At 32.6% G+C, this 18456-nt stretch overlaps 4 protein-coding genes across 4 annotated transcripts in view; 3 read left to right on the top strand and 1 right to left on the bottom strand.

The window, feature by feature from the left end:
* Window positions 1–11977, bottom strand: part of LOC144838754 (microtubule nucleation factor SSNA1-like) — a 204999-nt gene extending 193022 nt beyond the window's left edge. The window contains exon 1 of the mRNA XM_078694229.1: window positions 11965–11977. The gene's annotated coding sequence lies outside the window, so the exon portion shown is untranslated. The remainder of the gene's footprint in view (window positions 1–11964) is intronic.
* On the top strand, window positions 465–3610 carry LOC144838739 (uncharacterized). The gene is made up of 4 exons (XM_078694200.1): window positions 465–505; window positions 1992–2546; window positions 2670–2735; window positions 3064–3610. Exons 1-4 carry the CDS (start codon window positions 475–477, stop codon window positions 3591–3593), a joined length of 1182 nt encoding a protein of 393 aa, XP_078550326.1. The 5' UTR covers window positions 465–474; the 3' UTR covers window positions 3594–3610.
* On the top strand, window positions 5629–7559 carry LOC144838742 (uncharacterized). Its single transcript, XM_078694204.1, has 3 exons — window positions 5629–6213; window positions 6410–6475; window positions 6695–7559. The coding sequence occupies exons 1-3, from the start codon at window positions 5685–5687 to the stop codon at window positions 7192–7194; spliced, it is 1095 nt and encodes a 364-aa protein (XP_078550330.1). The 5' UTR covers window positions 5629–5684; the 3' UTR covers window positions 7195–7559.
* Window positions 9613–18295, top strand: LOC144838728 (protein zer-1 homolog). The gene is made up of 13 exons (XM_078694185.1): window positions 9613–10431; window positions 10914–11048; window positions 11235–11421; window positions 11822–11965; window positions 12276–12334; window positions 12594–12656; window positions 13554–13821; window positions 14654–14744; window positions 14927–14997; window positions 15321–15430; window positions 15902–16090; window positions 16544–16641; window positions 17168–18295. Exons 1-13 carry the CDS (start codon window positions 9746–9748, stop codon window positions 17320–17322), a joined length of 2256 nt encoding a protein of 751 aa, XP_078550311.1. The 5' UTR covers window positions 9613–9745; the 3' UTR covers window positions 17323–18295.
* The last annotated feature ends 161 nt before the right edge of the window (window positions 18296–18456 follow it).

The following is an 18456-nucleotide window of genomic DNA, read 5'->3' as shown; positions in this document are numbered from 1 at the left end:
TTTGTTATAAATTATGGGGTTTTTTTTCAAAGCTATAATTACACTGAATGGAAATTCCCAGACTACTAGAATTGGAATATGTTAATACGGCTATTCCATTCTCCATTCTAGTTTCTTTCTTTATCGTTTCAAATTATATATATATATATATATATATATTTTTGTTTTAGCTTTTCGCTTTATTTTTGTATCTCCATTGAGATCCAGCCACTGATACCCACAGCATTGTCATTTTTTTCAGTAATTTGCCTTTGGATTTATATATATATATATATATATATATATATATATATTCCAATGGTACTTGTATAAAGCTATATAACTACATTAAATGGAAAACTCGATTCAAACCCAAATGAGCAAAGTGATCGTACGATACCACTACCACAAGAATGGAATAGCCCTAAATTAAATATTCAAATTCCATTGTAGAGAAGAATATTATCAGCCATTTTTAAGGCGTGTCACTTTCAGATGTCCACTATGAACATTATTAAAATAAAAGGTATGCATTTTTTATTCAATTTATCAATTTCTTTAAAGCAGCCATTTTAAATAGGTACCTCGAGTGTGTCAATGTTCTCATTATAGTGGGGAACCTAATGTAATTCCGTGAGATTTTAATGCTCAAGTTGAGTTCTTGGCAGTTTTGAAATCCTTAGGACCAGCAGAATTCATTGCAACTGGGGGCCAATTTTTCCCGACCCTATTTTGGCCGCCATCTTGGATTTCAAAATGGCCCCCATTTTTTACTCAAAACTGATAGTAGCTCCTATTTTAAACCACGTACGAACGTAATTTGTGTGATAAATCTTACAATAATAATTATGATAAATCAGTCCAATGGTACAATTTATAATAATAGCATATGGCAGCCATATTGAATTTCAAGATGGCCGCCATTAAAAACGTATATAGTGTATGCATTTTATAGTCAGGGTCATTGTGTAATGATAATAATATGTATAAACCCATTGTTTAATACCTACCACAAATAATTACTGATTATTGTTACATCAAGTTCATGTTTATTAGGTCAAAGGTCAATAACTTTACTTCCGGTCATTTTCATTACAATAAATATAAATATGTATGGTCTCAGCAATTTGAGACCATTTTAAAATTTCAATGACCAGCCGTTTTTTAGATACAATGCAAGTCAAGGTCAAAGGTCAATAGTGCAGAAAAATAGCATTTCCTATTACATTTCGTCAAAATGTTCCATTACAATGAATATAAATATATACGCTCCGAGTATTTTGATACCAATATCTTGTTGATAGACCAAAGGGATACGGAGATAGGGCCAATTGGGCGCCATTTTGTTCTTGGGACTGTTACCATGGTTACGGGATCGTGAACATTTGTTGCCTAGCATTTTTGGTATCCTAGCACCATATTAAAGAAGTGAAATCTCACTTTGAGCATTAAAATCTTACGGAAATACACGAGGACCCTGACTATAAAATGCATACATTATATACGTTTTTAATGGCGGCCATCTTGAAATTCAATATGGCTGCCATATGCTATTATTATAAATTGTACCATTGGACTGATTTATAATAATATTGTAAGATTTATCACACAAATTATGTTCGTACGTGGTTTAAAATAGGAGCTACTATCAGTTTTGAGTAAAAAATGGGGGCAATTTTGAAATCCAAGATGGCGGCCAAAATAGGGTCGGGAAAAATTGGCCCCCAGTTGCAATGAATTCTGCTAGTCCTAAGGATTCCAAAACTGCCAAGAACTCAACTTGAGCATTAAAATCTCACGGAACTGATTTTTTGAACATTAGGTTCCCCACTATTACCAAATCTGTGGTATCTTAATAGGAATCCATTATTGTAAGTTTATACCGTCTAATTTTGTTTAGAAATTGAACCAAATAATGTTACATAACTTAAAACCAATAAGTAGGCCTAATAAAGCATCGTCAAATTACTGCACAGTACTGTAAGATAGTCATTTAGGTTTATTCTTTGCAGACGAATACAACACATCAACAGCAGATTCTAAAATATCGGTCAGTTTCCGAGACCTAAAAGCTGATCTCAGTAGATGCTTTGACGGTGATAAATACCTATGGATAAGATTCCTTCTATTTGATGTCTTAAGTATCGGTGACCTTACAACCCCACTTTCCATTGGAAACGATTTGCTGAATGCGCTTGAAGATAAAGGTTTAATAACATCAACTGATGTTAATATTCTGCTAGAGATTTCGAAAACATCCGGAGCGACACAGGCCAAAGTTCTTCTGGCAAAGTATATGAGAGACAACAACGTTCAGGAAACGCGTACTAGCAAAACCAAGTTGTCACCTTACAGAAAGCGACTGTTTAAGGCCCTAAAACAAGTTGACCCAGATGCATTACGTAATGTTACTTCTTTTTACGGGTTAAGAAAATATAACTTCTCCAATATTTGGGATGCAGTTCTCAAACTGGAGATCGAGGAAGAATTAGCAGCTAATTCAGACAAAATAAAAAAGTTTGCTAGTCGTCTAGGCAAACGAGCAAGAAGCACATTACTTGATAAAGGTATGTTTAATCTTTTTCCGGAGTTAAATATAATGTTATTGAATCTTTTTTAAATGGTAATATAAAATCAAAGTTGGGTCATCATTAAGTTGATAACGTGTTAACTGATTGTTTATTTTATAGGCAATAGTAAGAAGGAAAATGAAAATGAGACTGAGTCATTAAGTCAAGAATGTGAACCAAGTGAAGGTAAATTATTCATAAAGTAAATAAGATAATGGTATGGTCGGGAGAAAACCACAAGAACGTTAAACAAGAAGATTTATAATGATTGTAACAATGTAGGTTAATGTAATAATGTGTTGATGAATAATGGAAATTGAGAGTGAGTTGTTAATAATACGACAGTTTGTAAAAGCTGATTATAGGTCAAAAAACTATCGTGATGCTTTATGTATTTGTTATTATTAATTCATAATCTTCGTTTGAAAGTTATGATTTCAATAATAATCAAAATAATATAAATCGATTACAAAGTTACAGTAACATGTTTCTATTTTTTTCTATCAATATATAGATTTATCGATGGATGATTTTAGACTCTTAATTGCGGACTTTGTAAGATGGTTTGATGCTGGTGGATTCCAAAGTCTAAACATTCTAAAGGTTTTATTCATAGAAATGTTAGGTGACATTGAAGAGTTGAAAAGAGCCAACGGTACAACCGAGCTGTTAGCTCTTTTAATGGGGCCTGGGCTATTAAGTAAAAAAAACCTTTCTGTCCTCTATGACACAATAAAGGTAACTGAACAATATACCTTTGAGTCAAGCATCACAAAGAAACTTCATCCTTTCAAAAATATCAGGGAACATGAGGTAGTATCATTTTCACAACATACCATTAGTATTTTTGATCTGGGAAAATCCCTTAGTGATCAGGATATAAAGGATCTTGATGGACGATACAACTTCCCTATCCGTAGGATGTATATAGACGCATGGAGTTTGATTTTGCATTTTGAAGATCGGGGGTTGTTGAGCGAACACAATATCGCGTATATTAAGAATTTCTTAAACAAGAAAAAAAAAATAAATAAAGTTGACTAGACTTTTTCGCTGTTTTTTTTAAAACTATTAGCTTAATGTAGCCTAGGCCATGTATGACAACCATAGTTGTGATACTATAAATTGATGATTATAATAGTTAATAATGAGATTATTTTTTGTTTGTTAAAACTGTGAGAATTTTACACAATTTTGCTATTAAGTTCATGATAATTATATGTAAAATATATCCTTAGGCATATTCTTACTCGAGGAAAATACATGAACATATTCTTCTCATATTTTGTTTTTGTTGTGGTTTTGTTTTTCACTGATACTGATGATTTTAAGATACCATATTATTGGAAGAAAACAATTATTAGGTAGTTATTAAGTAGTTTTGAAAAAAAAAAAATGTTTGTGATAGAATGAAATATGTACAGCATTGTAATTCTTTTTTCAGACAGAAACAGTTCGTAGTACAAACAGTATACATACACAAATAAATAGCATGTATATATATATATTTTTTTTTACACCATATTTAATGAGGGTGATCCATCCAGCAATTGCTGATCATTAGGGACCCTCAGAGGTTCACAATACAAACATATACACTTGATGCTCTACATAAACAAAGTCTTATTACAAGTCTTTGGGAGTGGAGTTGTAATTTGGTCCTGACATGTGACGGGACTTGAACCCAGGACCCTTAGAGTGGCAGCCAAGCATCATAACCACCAAGCCACAACTCCACTCCAAAATATATGGACCATAGACATACATTACTTTACTTTATTTATGTACTACCATGGACAATCGATATCGTTTGTCCATGATAGTATACAGAGCGTATTTGACTAGTTAAAGTACTGTAATGCAATTGATTACAAATGATCATATTGATAATTATAGGCTAATCATTCAAAGTATGACTGTAGGTGAAATCGGCCATTTCGTCCACCCCCCCCCCCCCGCCACCCCTCTCCTTTTCTTAAACAAATAAATTACAGGGCCTATTATAACAATGGTGGTCTTGTCTATGTAATACTAAATCATAAAGTTATTACTTTTATAACTCAATGAATATGCGCTCCTGTTTTTAAAAATGTAGCCAGCTACTAAAAAGCACGTCGCAACAAAATGTTAGTACTGCACGTTGCTTGTTGATATTTTATGTCGTTTACAATGGATGAACATGATGGATTACTTGATGTTTATAATGCTAAAGTTCAACCATAAATGTTAATTTCAAGCTATAATTAAACTGAATGGAAAATCCCGTACATGAAAAGAGTGGAGTGTACGATACTACTACCACTATAATGGAATAGCCCTAATTAAAATATTCAAACTCAGCCAATTCTAATAAATATTACAATGCAACGTTGTATTTCTCTTTCTTTGAAGCAGTCTCATGGATTTTCAGTGACCTGCTAATGTTAAAGACACTTTTCAAAAGCCTGTGAGCAGTCTTAACGTGACAAGTAAACTAAAATTGTATTTTCTCGAGAACAAATTGTCCAAAAAACTTCATTTTTGTACAAGAGGCAAGAGTTATAATATTTGATTTGTAATTTTTAAACATAATTTGATTTAATGTACAGGTTTTTTATACGAGTAGTTTGAAAATCGCTCCTTTTTCAAATGATACCGCTTTTTTGTGGGGTTTGTTTTCATTGTTTATTTCATTCTGTAAAACTTACATCTCAGAAAAGTGGTACGGTCCTGCATAGTTAATTGAGCACAATGGAAAATATGATCAAGATCAGACGGGTGATTATAAGAACGTACTATTAAATTGGCCAAAAACCCCCCAAACAAATTGTAATGTGCGGTAAGAGAATCGCTTTAAAAACAATGTTATCATGTTAAATGTGAGACATAACATTATGTATACATGAACTTTGAGTAACTATCGGTAATTATGTTTATAATCTTAAATTTAATCTAAATACGCTGAGTTACTTTTACGAAAATCATATTCAAAATCAATATACCTTCATTCATATTCAGTATCTATTCATGCATATGCTAATTAGATGAACAAGATAGTCGCCATTTTTAGGGTGTGCCAAACATACTTGTTTGATTGCGTTGAAAGGACCATACATACAACTAAAAGGTAACGCATTTCTTATTAAATCACGAAAAATGGCAGCTAAAATGTTCCAAAAATTAAAATCTGATCTCGGTAAATGTTACGTAGGTGAAAATTACCTTCGGTTAAGGTGTATATTATCTGATCACTTGGATATGGGTGACATTACGAATCCAGATTCTATTGGAAACGACTTATTTAATGCACTCGAAGACAAAGGTTCTATCTCACCAACTAAAGTTAACTTCTTGTTAGAGATTACGAAACTTTCAGGAGTTAAGGGAACTGAAGATCTTGTAAGGCGGTATATGAAAGACAACAACGTTCAGAATACGACGGATGATCCACAGTTGTCACAATATCGACAGAGACTCTTTAAGGTTCTATTAGGAGTTGACCCAAGTGCATTTAAAGCTCTTGTTTCCAACTACGGTCTGAGACAACATAAGTTTGATAATGTCTGGGACGTAGTACTGAAACTAGAGCTAGACTTAGACTTAGAAGATAATCCAGAGAAAATAAAAACGTTCGCTGATTGTCTTGGCAAACGAGCAAGGAAAACACTAGGCCTTCCTCCTGATGGTATGTATTTTGGTCCTCTACTATCTCATCTCAAACTAAATACACAATGTATTTTAATTTTAATTATTTTAATTCCTCGTATAAATCTACTACGTTGCTGAATTATCTACAAATTCCCTTTTAAAATAAAAATTATTATTTAGTAAATCTTAATAATTTAAGTTGGTGTTAATTGTATTAATCGATTACTTTGTAGGCAATAGTGAAAACGACCAGAATGAGGGCGCATCATCGAGTCAAGAATGTCAACCAAGAAGTGAAGGTAAATTACTTACAAAGAAGAATGATAATAAAGAGAAAATAATGAGAAGGCGACGAAAAAGATCACAATTTATGATGATGGTGATGGTGCTGATGATGATGATGATAAATTAACTATTTCTATGTGATAAGTTTAGCCTAAATTTTAATACATGCCCTTACGTAAATTTCTATATAGATAATAGTATTAATGGTAACATGATTTTCTTCAACCGTATAGATCTCTCGATAGATGATTTTCAACAGTTAATCACGGACTTTGCACAATGGTACGATGACAGTAATCTTCTGAACAGGCTAAAAGTCCTATGCATAGAAATGTTAGGCGACATTGTAGAATTGAAAAAAGTTACTTGTACACTTGACCTGTTAACTCTTTTAACACGGTCTAAGCTACTGGATCAAACAAATATTTCTGTCCTGTATGATGCAATAAAAGTAACTAACCAACTTGGTTTTGAATCAAGCATTAGAGAAAAACTTCCTCCATTCAACAATATCGAGGAACGTAATGTAGTAACATTTTCACCACACACAATAAAGATTTTTGATTTAGCAAAGAGTCTTAATGATTCGGAAATCAAAACTCTTGATGGAAGATACAACTTTCCTAAACTTAAGAAGTACACAGACAGCTGGAGTTTGATTTTGGACTTTGAACCCCGAGGGTTGCTGAAGGAAGACAAACTCAAAGAAGTTAACAAAGTGTTAAAGAGATAACACAAAGATACAGCTAACGTTTTGGTGTATACAAATAATGGACTAGTGGAATGGAATAGTTGATAATAATGAGAAAGAAAAACTTTGACTATCTTAATCTTGGTCAAATGCAAATATCCACCTCTCTTATCTCTTAAAATAGAGGTAAATCAACACATCAACAACCATTCTTTGAACCCAAATGATAACATCAATTCATAGAAAGTATACGATTTTTTCTATATATAGTATACGTTTTAGATACATTAGATCATTTTACTGCAGTTATGTTTGTAGTGGTAAAAAAAGTAGTTAAAGTTCAAGTGTATGGTATATTGGTTATGGTGTTTAATTGTTGTGTTTTGAATAGTAGAATAAAGTTTCTGATTTTAGGCCATTGATTTTTACTTTATTTTGACTGTGAATTTGTATTTGTATTTCTACTTTTATTCATTGTTGTTCGAAATGTGTATTCCTAAACTGGACCGCGTACGGGGCCGGGGTAAGGCAGTACAATTTGTATTGTGTTCTAATCAACATATAACATTGTAAGTGACCATATGATATTTTTCTGAAATGGCACTAAATGCTTTGTCTGTAGAAAATGATCGTATCAAATGTGTTTGAGTCTGGTTAATTAAACCAATCTAACCACCCTTAACTTATTCTCTGATGAAACAAATCGGCTAATATTATATAAAAATGATCGTTTCAGAAGTTTTTGAAAACCGTTCCTATGCTTGATTCTCGAGATCCCTACTTACTTACGTAATTTCGGATTTACGATAAACGAGGACGCAAAACAGAATAATCCGGAAAAGGTATACATCGAATGGTTTCCTGTACACAGTTGCATTCAATCCATGCATACGCTAATTTCGTGCAGAGACACAATCGGGTGAACCAAAGGCATGTAATACAGTCGTTATTCACAAAGATAGATAGGTAAAACATTTCATTTGCAAAGATGATTACAAAAGTGTGTTAAGACCATGCAGCTCAATGCATATGGGAGTTGGTAGGCGTGTAGTTGGATTGAGCTCACATTTCTCAGCTTATGTCTAGATATGTATATAGAAAGATTCCGTGAGATTATGTTTAGAAAATACTGCAGTCCTCAAACTTTACAAACTAATGAAAGTTCTGAAAGATAATGGCATCATAGCAAACATTTGATCACGCTCACATGTTACAGTATCTTATTGTAAATATGTTTGCTGATAAAAAAAAAAAAATTACTAGTTACTAATGTGTTACATAAGCACAATCTCTGATCTACTAGGGTTACTCAATGTGTTGTTTTTAACAGTTCCTTTAAATGTTTTTACTTACTGTAGGCCTACATCAGTTCAGTTACTATTTTCTACATTTGATGATAATCGTTTAACAAATACAATAATAATAAAACTATTGTTTATATGCTTAGCTAACTTCCCTGTTGAGGGGGAAATGTTTTTTGTTTTTTTTTTGCTGAGAAAATTGTACAGAAAGAGTTTAGTGCTGGTGATCCAAACTGAAACATTAATATTAATTATTATTAATTTGCAGTATAATTTTTATTTTATTTATTACTACTGTACCTTCACACGCGCGGTCCGATCCGAAAAAAAGCAAAAAAAAACACTAAAATGGCTATAGCCACTAACGGCCAACTTAGTTGAAACCAGGTAGTTGCAAGGTGAACTCGTGAACTCATCTTGAACCCGGAAATTACTTTGACCGCGTTCATTGAAATTGAGTTGAAATCAAAAATTTTGTTGTAAAACTCTTTATAATATCTTCTTAAGATAGAAATATAGAACAATATCGTAATAGTGAAAACTAATGTTATCAAATTTACATTTCGCGGTGCATCTGAGATAGATCAGGCAGGGAGTTGTTACTCCCTGGATCAGGTAGGTATCCAAGGCAGTTTTTTCCATTGTACTCGCCTATATGTCAGAATTAACCATCCATATAGATAATTATTGTTAGAGGGCGGTGTGAGTCTCATAAGTTTTACGTAGGCGGCCTATTACGTACGTTGATTTAATTAAATATGTTTATTAGAACAAATGATATAATCACAGACGTTTTAAATGTCCTATAGGCCTATATTAGTGTTTAGAAAGGATATCTAGCGTAGCCTAGGCTAGCTTGTATTAGCTAATAAAACTCTAGGCCTAGCTAGTCTAGCGGCAGTAGGGCATGCAGTGAGTGTGTTAGAGGCGCAGCATACGCTGTTTGGTTGGTTTCAGGTCAGAGAGGATAAGATCCCCGCTAGGCCTAGGCAAGAGTTAGGCTTTCAAGAGAGAGAAAACAATTTAGTTGACGACTGTTTTCTAAATGGCAAACTTGTTTGTAATGTTTTTATTATTATTATTATTATTATTATTATTGCGGGCCTAGCTAGAATAGTACAGTAAGCCTAAACCTAAAGTAGGCTAATATTAATAATAATTTCACAATTGTGTTGTTTCAGATGATGAATCAAGAAATGATAACCAAGCTACTTTAGATATACTCACTGGACTAATATGGTATAACACCACTATTGCCTTCTGCAAATCAAGAAGGACCTAAACCCAAAAAAATGACGGGCTCCAATATGATTAACAATGACAATAATCCCATCCCATTGGCTGATCAGTTAATTGGATTCATTGCCAATAATCCAAGTTCGTTCTGCGTCATGAGCAGCAGCGGTGAGCATGTTAAGTTACGAGAAGATGTCGTACTTTGCTCGTCAATCAGTGACAAACTGATGAGTTTACACGCTGAATCTGAGAACGTGTCCGAGTCGTTTATGAAACTCTTCACCGACACTAGCAAGGCACATCTGAAGCGGATGGAAGTTGCAAACACAAACGTCACAGACAGATGTTTAATGTATGTACGAAAACAAAAACTTGTTGAACTAAACTTATCAAATTGTCACAACTTAACTCCATGCGGATTTCAGTACGTAAACGAACAAACCGAATTACAAGTTTTAAAGTTAGAAAACACTTCGATTATCCAAGGCTACAAAAACGGAGATGTCGCTTTTCGTAGATTACGATTATTAAACTTATCAAACACTGGAGTTGAAGCCATGCAACTTTATTGCATTGTAAGACAACTTGAGCATTTAAAATCACTGGATGTGTCGAATATTGTAAAAAATGGTGACCTGATGTTCCTGGATCCTGTAAGGGCAACTCTTAAATCACTTGTTCTGCATGACTGCATACTGGTACAACATAGTCTAGAATATCTTTGTAAATTGGTCAATTTAAGGTAAAGTACAATACTTCTGTTTTTACAATTTCTCTTCATTCATCACTATATGTTTATACACTATACAGGTTACTATCCCTTGTATTTTGTGTCGCCTCTTTTGCCACTCCTTATCAACCGATTGTTTATCAAAATTAATAAAATATCCTTTATTTTGGATAGTACATATACAAAACATTCAAAACAAAAAGAGAAAAAAATTTATATGTTTTATTTTAAAAAAATAAAAAATGCAGGAAATACCTAGAAATTTAAAAATGTTTTTTATTAACTACCCTTAAGCTCTGTCTCCACTATCAAACTTTATGTGAACAAAAAATTTGATGTGCCCATGGACATAATGATGTCATATCACTACCATATTTGTACATATCGCTACCATATTTTGGCATATCACTACCATATTTTGGCTCATCATACTTTTGTTGTCAAACTAGTTTGATAGTGGAGACAGAGCTTAAGTGTTCAATTCTTGTTTTCAGTCATTTGGATATATCAAGTACGTCTGATGATAAGCTTAATATCAAAACAGAATTTCTCAAATGTTTATGTCAGAATTTGAAAAATTTGATGTCATTGGATTTGTCTGGAAACAGTGTAGAAAAGGGCATTGATGGGTAAGAACAAATCTTCTTGTTATTGCTTATAGTATAATGTGAATGACTTATGATGTGAATGACTTATGATGTGAATGACACACCCGTGTCCCACCTCTCTAGGGCTAGTACAATATTCAACAAAATAAACAAAAACTTTTTTATCATTTAGTTATTTTTGATATGATGTTTTTTTTATGATTACAGTGGAGGTGATCAGTCAGAAATGACTGACCTTGATCATGAGAGTGATGAAACGAATGCAGAAAGAATGGCAAAGGGTGATTCAGCAAGCTCACGTATTGAGGGCCTAAGAGGTCTGCAGAGACCTCTACACTTCCTAGGACTATTGAATTGTCCAGGGTGTGACCTGGAGAACTTGCCAGCAGTAAAGGTAAGCGCCTTGAAATAGGCTGACATTGCTGGCCCACTTGGGAGTCTACACAGACGAGCGGTAACTGCACTTACCCACGTAGAATCTGTATATATCCTGAACGGGTTTCCCCTCCACATTTTGAGTAAAAAATGGTCATAAAGGTTGGTTCCCACTAGAGACGCAACGCAAGCACATAGACCAACGACAAGTGGCTGTAGAAGAAATAATCTATTGCTTTTGATATGAATACGTCCTTGCATTCTCTAGTGAGAACCAAGCTTTCGAAATAAAACTTTTTTGCTTACCGTTACCGCTCGTCTGTGTAAATTAGGTTTAAAGAGTAAACTAAACTTGAATGTTTCATTTAAATTTCCTTATTTTATTCTCGACAATAAAGTTTTATAAATTATTTTCTTAGGTTGCTGGTGAAGCCAATGAAGACCAAGTGCTTAACGCCATTGAGGCTTACACAAGTAGAAGCACTTTTCTTCTCAAAGCTCTCAACGTTTTCTTTGAAGTTGTAAGAACTGCAAATTGTAAGCAGATTCCAAGAGCCGCTAATGTAAGTTTTAGTCAAGTTTACATTCCATGAGAATTGTGATTATGTGCCCATATATGGACATGATGATGTCATGTCACTACCATATTTGTGCATATCACTACTATATTTGGGTACATCACTACCATATTTGGGCATATAACTACCATATAATTATTTGGGCATAATCTCTACCATATTTGGGTGCATTAGACTTTTTTGTCAAACTAGTATGATGGTGTAGACAGAGCTTTACCTTGATACTAGGACTAAATTGCTTGCCTCACTTGTTTTTACTTATATTTTTATTTTACTTTTTTTTTCTTTTGTTTAGCTTATAGTAGTAGCCATGAAAACACACCTTCGAAATTGCCCGATACAAATATCTGGGAGGTAGGTACAACAAATAAATTTGTATACAAAATTTGAGTTTATGATATACAGTATTAGTTTGAAAAAACAATTTATCTGCTATTGCAGCACAACCGGAGATGAATGGCACTTTGTGATTTTTATGTATTCTTTATCATTTACCTTGTGCACTTATGGACACAGGATCAACCTCTTAACATCTATATTGATTCAAATCTTGTTTGAAGAATTAAGTAGTAGAATAATTTATAAAGCTTTTTTTTTTAAATTTCGTTGACAGTGCATCGTTGTATCACATTTGTTGTGAGCCATATCAGTTGAGTTTATCTTTCAAAACTAAAAGGTTAGTATGGTTGTAGAGTTCAAAGTTCAAAATGGTTGTAGAGTTCAAAGTTCAAAATGGTTGTAGAGTTCAAATAGTAACCCTAATGAACAAAAAAGCTCAACATATTAAAAAATTCTGGGCAATAATGTTACGTCCTAAATTTAGTTAAATGAAGTTTGTTTTTCCCTTCAAACTGGCCCTATTGGTACATCCTCTGTAAAGGCCCATTTACACTAGGACAATAACAATCAACGATAAATATGCATTTTCTGTACATAAAACAAAAGAAACCCTATAACTATAGGATAACCATCTATGCTTTCTTTGATGAAAATGATATTTTCACATGTCCAATCAAATGACGTCATGATTGATAAGAGCAATAATATCATGACAATACATGTACAACGATTTTATTGTTAATAATCATGACGTCATTTGATTGGGTTTTAAAAAATATTATTTTTATCAAAGACAACATACATGATCATCCTATAGTTCTAGAACGAAAATCTTTCTAATTTCCTTTGTATTATGTAAGAAAAATGCATGCTTATCAATCGATCATTATCGTCATAGTGTAAATGCATGCTTATCTATTTATCGTCGATCATTATCGTCATAGTGTAAATGCATGCTTATCTATTTATCGTCGATCATTATCGTCATAGTGTAAATGCATGCTTATCTATGTATCGTCAATCATTATCGTCCTAGTGTAAATGCATGCTTATCTATGTATCGTCGATCATTATCGTCCTAGTGTAAATGCATGTTTATCTATGTATCGTCGATCCTTATCGTCCTAGTGTAAATGGGCCTTTATGCTATGAGCTTTGTCACTCCTTTTGTTGTATAACCACACCAATATCCCTCATTTTAAATATTTAATCAACTTCGACATTTTAATTTCAGATTAATCATCGTTGCTCTGTTGGATGCAATGGAAAACAATCCCAAAAGTCTAACTCTACAAAGAAACTGTTGCCTGACCCTTTACAACCAGTTGCCCTTTAACATCCAGTTCCAGTACAAACGTTTCACCAAAATACTCATCAACATAATCAACAGCGAAGGCATTGATAATTTAGTTGAGAGATTGTGCGTTTTTATGTGTAATAATATTGTGTGTCATGTTGAAGGGGAGGAGAAGAAACTTATGGGGAAATTAGGTGTCGTAAAGGTAAATAGAGATATGTGCATGTTTTGTTTAATTGTATCATAAAGCTGCTTTCACATCGCGCCCGGATTTGCTCCGGTGCCAAAAAAAAATATCGTGGAAAATGGTTTCAGTGGTAAAGTATAGGATCGTTCACACCAAATTTGTACGATTTGAATCCTTACCTGATTCGGGCTCCAAATTTGTAGCGATGGATCAAGAAGCCATTTTTTTTGTGAAAACGTACAATTTCTTTCTTTCATCCAATCAGCAGTGAGCATGAATGACCTCGCTTCACAACTGAAATATCCATATTTGTGCTTGATGTGAAAGTAGCTTACGACCAAAGAGGATATGGACAAAAATGATACAGGACGACTTGAAAACTGTATTAAATTAAACTGGCCCACAACAGGAATAAATGGCACAAAATAGTAGAACATGCTATGTCTAACAACGATGAAGCATATTGATGATAAATAGCACTATGATTCGGGCAGTAAAAATGTATAACAAATATCTCCACATGCCTATAAAACAATTTAGGGTTGTGATAGCTTAAGCAACTAAGCCAAATGTAATATTGCTTGTAGTCTTTGGTGCTGTGTTAATCGACACGCATTGATGTTTTATGATGGCATTTTGTTTTCAATTACTGTTTGTAGGACTCGTTTAAGTGAATCCTTAGTTCATGCGCTGATGCAGGACTTTTTATTGCATTAATAAATATATAATCTGTGACTTTTTAATATTAAGTGACCACGTACTTAGCATGTGATGTCATTCATTTTTAAACAGCAGTATTTTACTGAGTAAATTCTAAATGTAACTTATAGATATTTTGTTGTTGTTGTAGAGTATGTTGAGGTTGATAAAGAAACGTGTAGATAGGAGAACATACGATGAGGTTATGGAAACAGCTTGGAGTACCTTGTGGAATGTGACTGGTAAGTCCTTTATTTTTATTTTCGACTAAAATAGAATTTTTTGCGACCTTTGTAGTTTATGGACATTAGTTTTGTGCAATACAAATCATAATCTATGAATTTTTTGTCAGGCTAGCAAAAACCTTTCAATTGTTCTAAAAAAACATTCTTTAAATGTTTTTTATTTTTTATTCCACTTTCAGATGAAACTGCGGATAATTGCCAAATGTTTGTATCTGGTGGAGGTCTGCATTTATTTCAACAATGTAGAATGGTAATATTAACAAAAACTTGAAATCCTTAAATAATCTAAAAATAAATTTTTCTATCTAAAGTGCTCTCTACACTATCAAACTTTGTGTGACAAAAATATGTGATGTGGCCGTATATGTACATGATGATGTCATATCACTACCATAATTTAAGCATATCACTACCATATTTGGACTCATCACACTTTTTTTGTCAAACTAGTTTGATAGTGTGGACAGACCTTTAGATGATACCAATGTAGTATCAATTTGTCTACCTCCATCCAAAATTTAAAAAGCTATTATTGCAATCTTGGTTGGTTTTGACTTTATTTTCTCTCTTTAGTTATATCCTGACAGACAAGAGCTGCTCAGAAACATGATGGGGCTTATGGGTAATGTAGCTGAGGTGCCATTCCTTCGTCCTGACTTGTTATATCATGTGGAAACATTTTGGTAAGCATTTTAGAATCATCACATTTTTAGAATTGCAACTGGCTTTGTTTTGGTTTAAAGTTTTCCACCCTTGTTCATTTCCACTATATAAGCCAGTTTCCTATGTCAATGCCTATGCCTATGCCTTCGTGTGCAAATCATGGAGAAAGTGTAAACATTGTGTTTTAAGAAAAATAGAAGCATGCTAGTTATAAAAACCCATGTTGTCAAATTTCTAAAATTCATCTTTGACCTCTGACCACAAATTGAATATTTTTATCCATTGAAAAAAAATACTACAACTTACAAGATAAAATACCTGCAAATGTTGTTTGTTTGTCAATCATATTTATGTTGAATCCATTTTGTGAGCTCTGGTTGGTTGCTCATTTTTTTTTACACATAGCAAAGATTAGAAGCAGTTAAAACTACTAAGGTCTAATGTATCAGCCTGCCATGCAACACATAATCAAATTTCTTCTTATTTTATAGTGTACTATTGTTTGACAAAAGTGACGGTATTGAAGTTAGTTACAACGCTGCTGGGGTTTTGTCGCATATTTTGTCCGATGGTCCCCAGAAGTGGGATGATCGTGTGACGGACAGAGTAAAGATAATAGAAAAAATACAAACAGCAATTGATCATTGGGATATAAATACCAAACGTAACATTAATTACAGGTGTGTTTCATATTGTTACTATCATTTTGTCAGTTTTTCACTTAAGCACTTCTAAACTATCTTAAATACTTAAGCAGAACACCGCAACTCTTAAAGCCGTTTTTCCACTAGGCTAATTTGTTTGCACAAAAAAAATTGCACTACCCTTTCCACTACAAGAGCAAATAGCTGCGATATTCATGTTCATGCACGACTGCTCATGAACAGGTCATAGATCATTTACTGAGCTCTGATTGGTTACACAATTGTTCGCTTTGCAAAAAGTAGAAACAATTCGAAGTGAAAACTCAAAGGAGAGGGATTTGGAAGATGGAAACATGAATACACATGCTGAGTCTTTCATTTGCGCGAACAAATTTGCTTAGTGGAAAATCGGCTGTAAGCTATTTATTGCTTTTAATAAAGAATCACTATACAGTGCGTTTCTCAATAATACTAACATACATCTTTCAGATCATTTGAACCAATAATACGTCTCTTAGACAAGTCACATACGCCAATATGCCAATACTGGGCTGTCTGGGCGTTGACGAATCTTTGTCATGTTGATCGTAAGTTCATTTTAATTTTTTTATTTAATTTTGCATTTCATGTTTTTTTATTGATTATTATTTTCATATTTCTGTTTATTTTACGCCAAGTTTGAATGCGTACATTTTAAACTTTTATTTGAAGATGAAATTTAAAAGAATTAAACAAACATATTTAATTCATTTAGGCAATAAGAGAACACAAAATTAATAATAAGAAATATCCAAATACTGTAGATTACTATAACTGCTTTCCTTAAAAAATCTCTTAAAATTAAAGTGAGTGAACATGCTAGAAAATCTGCCGTTCCTAACGCTCTGTCTACACTATCAAACTAGTTTAACAAAAAAAAAAGTGTGGTATCAATATGGTATTGATATGACATCATCATGTCCATGGGCATATTTTTTTGTCACATAAAGTTTGATAGTGTAAACAGAGCTTTTGTCATGGTCCTAAAAGAATATCTAATCCAGGTAAGCTGCTGCTATAAGTTACTTTAAGTGTGAAAACTAAACTTTTTATAATAATGTTCTATTTTTTTAGCTGACAAATACTGCTCTCTTCTGAGAAAAGAAGGTGGCTTAGAGAAACTTCTCCAGGTATTGAGAGAACATCAAACGGCCTTTCCTAAATTGGCAGATCTTGCCAATCAAACTATACACTTAAACAAAGAAATACTTGGTCCTTATAATTTTTAATGATAGTAAAAAAATTTCTGCGACATGGAATAACTCTCTAATTATTGTAGATACTGTATTGATTCGAATGTAAGCCCACCCAAATATAACATTGCAACATAAACTGTAACAGCCATTGTTGTTTAGTTGGTAGCAATATAAAAAATATTTGATTATAGCATAATATTGAACTATAATATTAATATTTATGATAATTACACCTTGGCCAATGGATATATGGTACTGTATGATAGCTGACAATAATTCTTGCGATAATATCACAAAAAAAAGCATACTCCACATATTTTAACATCTTTGCCCAATTATTTTTTTTACGATTGAGGGCTTCAGTCAGTGATGGATTTGATTTTTGATTTTATTCAATATTCAATAGATAAATATTCAATAAATGTTCTCCACACATATATTAAAAATACATAAAATAATAATTATATAAATACTTGTGATAATAACCAATAAAAAACATAGTCAGTATATTTTTCATTAGTGGTGGAACCGAAATACAATATTTAAATAAATTTTTTTCTAATGACATGTTTATCTTCTTTTAATATATAATTTTCTTTTAGTAAATCAGCCTGCTAAGACGGTTTGATAAATAAGTTATTTGCTTAAGCACTTCTTAAATATTTCAGCTTAAGCAAAAATATAAGCAAATATTGATAAATGCCAACCCTGAAATATAAAGTCTAGCAATAATTAATTATGCGCCTGTTGTGGATAAAGTTTTTAACAAAATTACTCTAAAAAGATTAACATATGATAGTATATTATTTACAATTTAATGGTTTTATATTTAAGTATCGCACTATTGTGTTTTATACTGATCAAAATAGATTGAGACGAATAATAACCATAAACAAGCACACATAGTTTAAGTAATAAACAGTTTATTTGATAATGTAATAAAAAGATAATTTCTTTTTTTTAATATAAGAGAGGATATGTATAATAAACAATACAGTAATCATAATTATTGTATTTATTTAATTAATTTCTGTCTTTATTGCGAAGACACCTTCGGTATCGTAGTACCGATATCAATCGTTGATCACATAAACAAAATCAGACGTACAAAACTAAAAACAATATACGTAAAGTAAAATATAATATAAAGAAAAGTAAATAGATAAT

The sequence above is a fragment of the Antedon bifida genome, chromosome 3, assembly GCF_963402885.1.
Source record: "Antedon bifida chromosome 3, ecAntBifi1.1, whole genome shotgun sequence".
NCBI classification, from domain to species: Eukaryota; Metazoa; Echinodermata; class Crinoidea; order Comatulida; family Antedonidae; genus Antedon; species Antedon bifida.
The sequence above is the reverse complement of the archived record's forward strand: the minus strand, read 5'-3'. Positions and strand labels throughout refer to the sequence as shown.

Bases quoted from the DNA above. Each gene is read 5' to 3' on its own strand.
- LOC144838728 (XM_078694185.1), top strand. From the start codon at position 9,746: ATGACGGGCTCCAATATGATTAACAATGACAATAATCCCATCCCATTG. The intron at 12,657-13,553 runs GTTAGTATGGTT...TTTTAATTTCAG, and splicing joins TTATCTTTCAAAACTAAAAG to ATTAATCATCGTTGCTCTGT. The intron at 16,642-17,167 runs GTAAGTTCATTT...CTATTTTTTTAG, and splicing joins GAATCTTTGTCATGTTGATC to CTGACAAATACTGCTCTCTT.
- LOC144838742 (XM_078694204.1), top strand. From the start codon at position 5,685: ATGGCAGCTAAAATGTTCCAAAAATTAAAATCTGATCTCGGTAAATGT. The intron at 6,214-6,409 runs GTATGTATTTTG...ATTACTTTGTAG, and splicing joins ACTAGGCCTTCCTCCTGATG to GCAATAGTGAAAACGACCAG. The intron at 6,476-6,694 runs GTAAATTACTTA...TCAACCGTATAG, and splicing joins ATGTCAACCAAGAAGTGAAG to ATCTCTCGATAGATGATTTT.
- LOC144838739 (XM_078694200.1), top strand. From the start codon at position 475: ATGTCCACTATGAACATTATTAAAATAAAAG. The intron at 506-1,991 runs GTATGCATTTTT...TATTCTTTGCAG, and splicing joins GAACATTATTAAAATAAAAG to ACGAATACAACACATCAACA. The intron at 2,547-2,669 runs GTATGTTTAATC...TTTATTTTATAG, and splicing joins AAGCACATTACTTGATAAAG to GCAATAGTAAGAAGGAAAAT.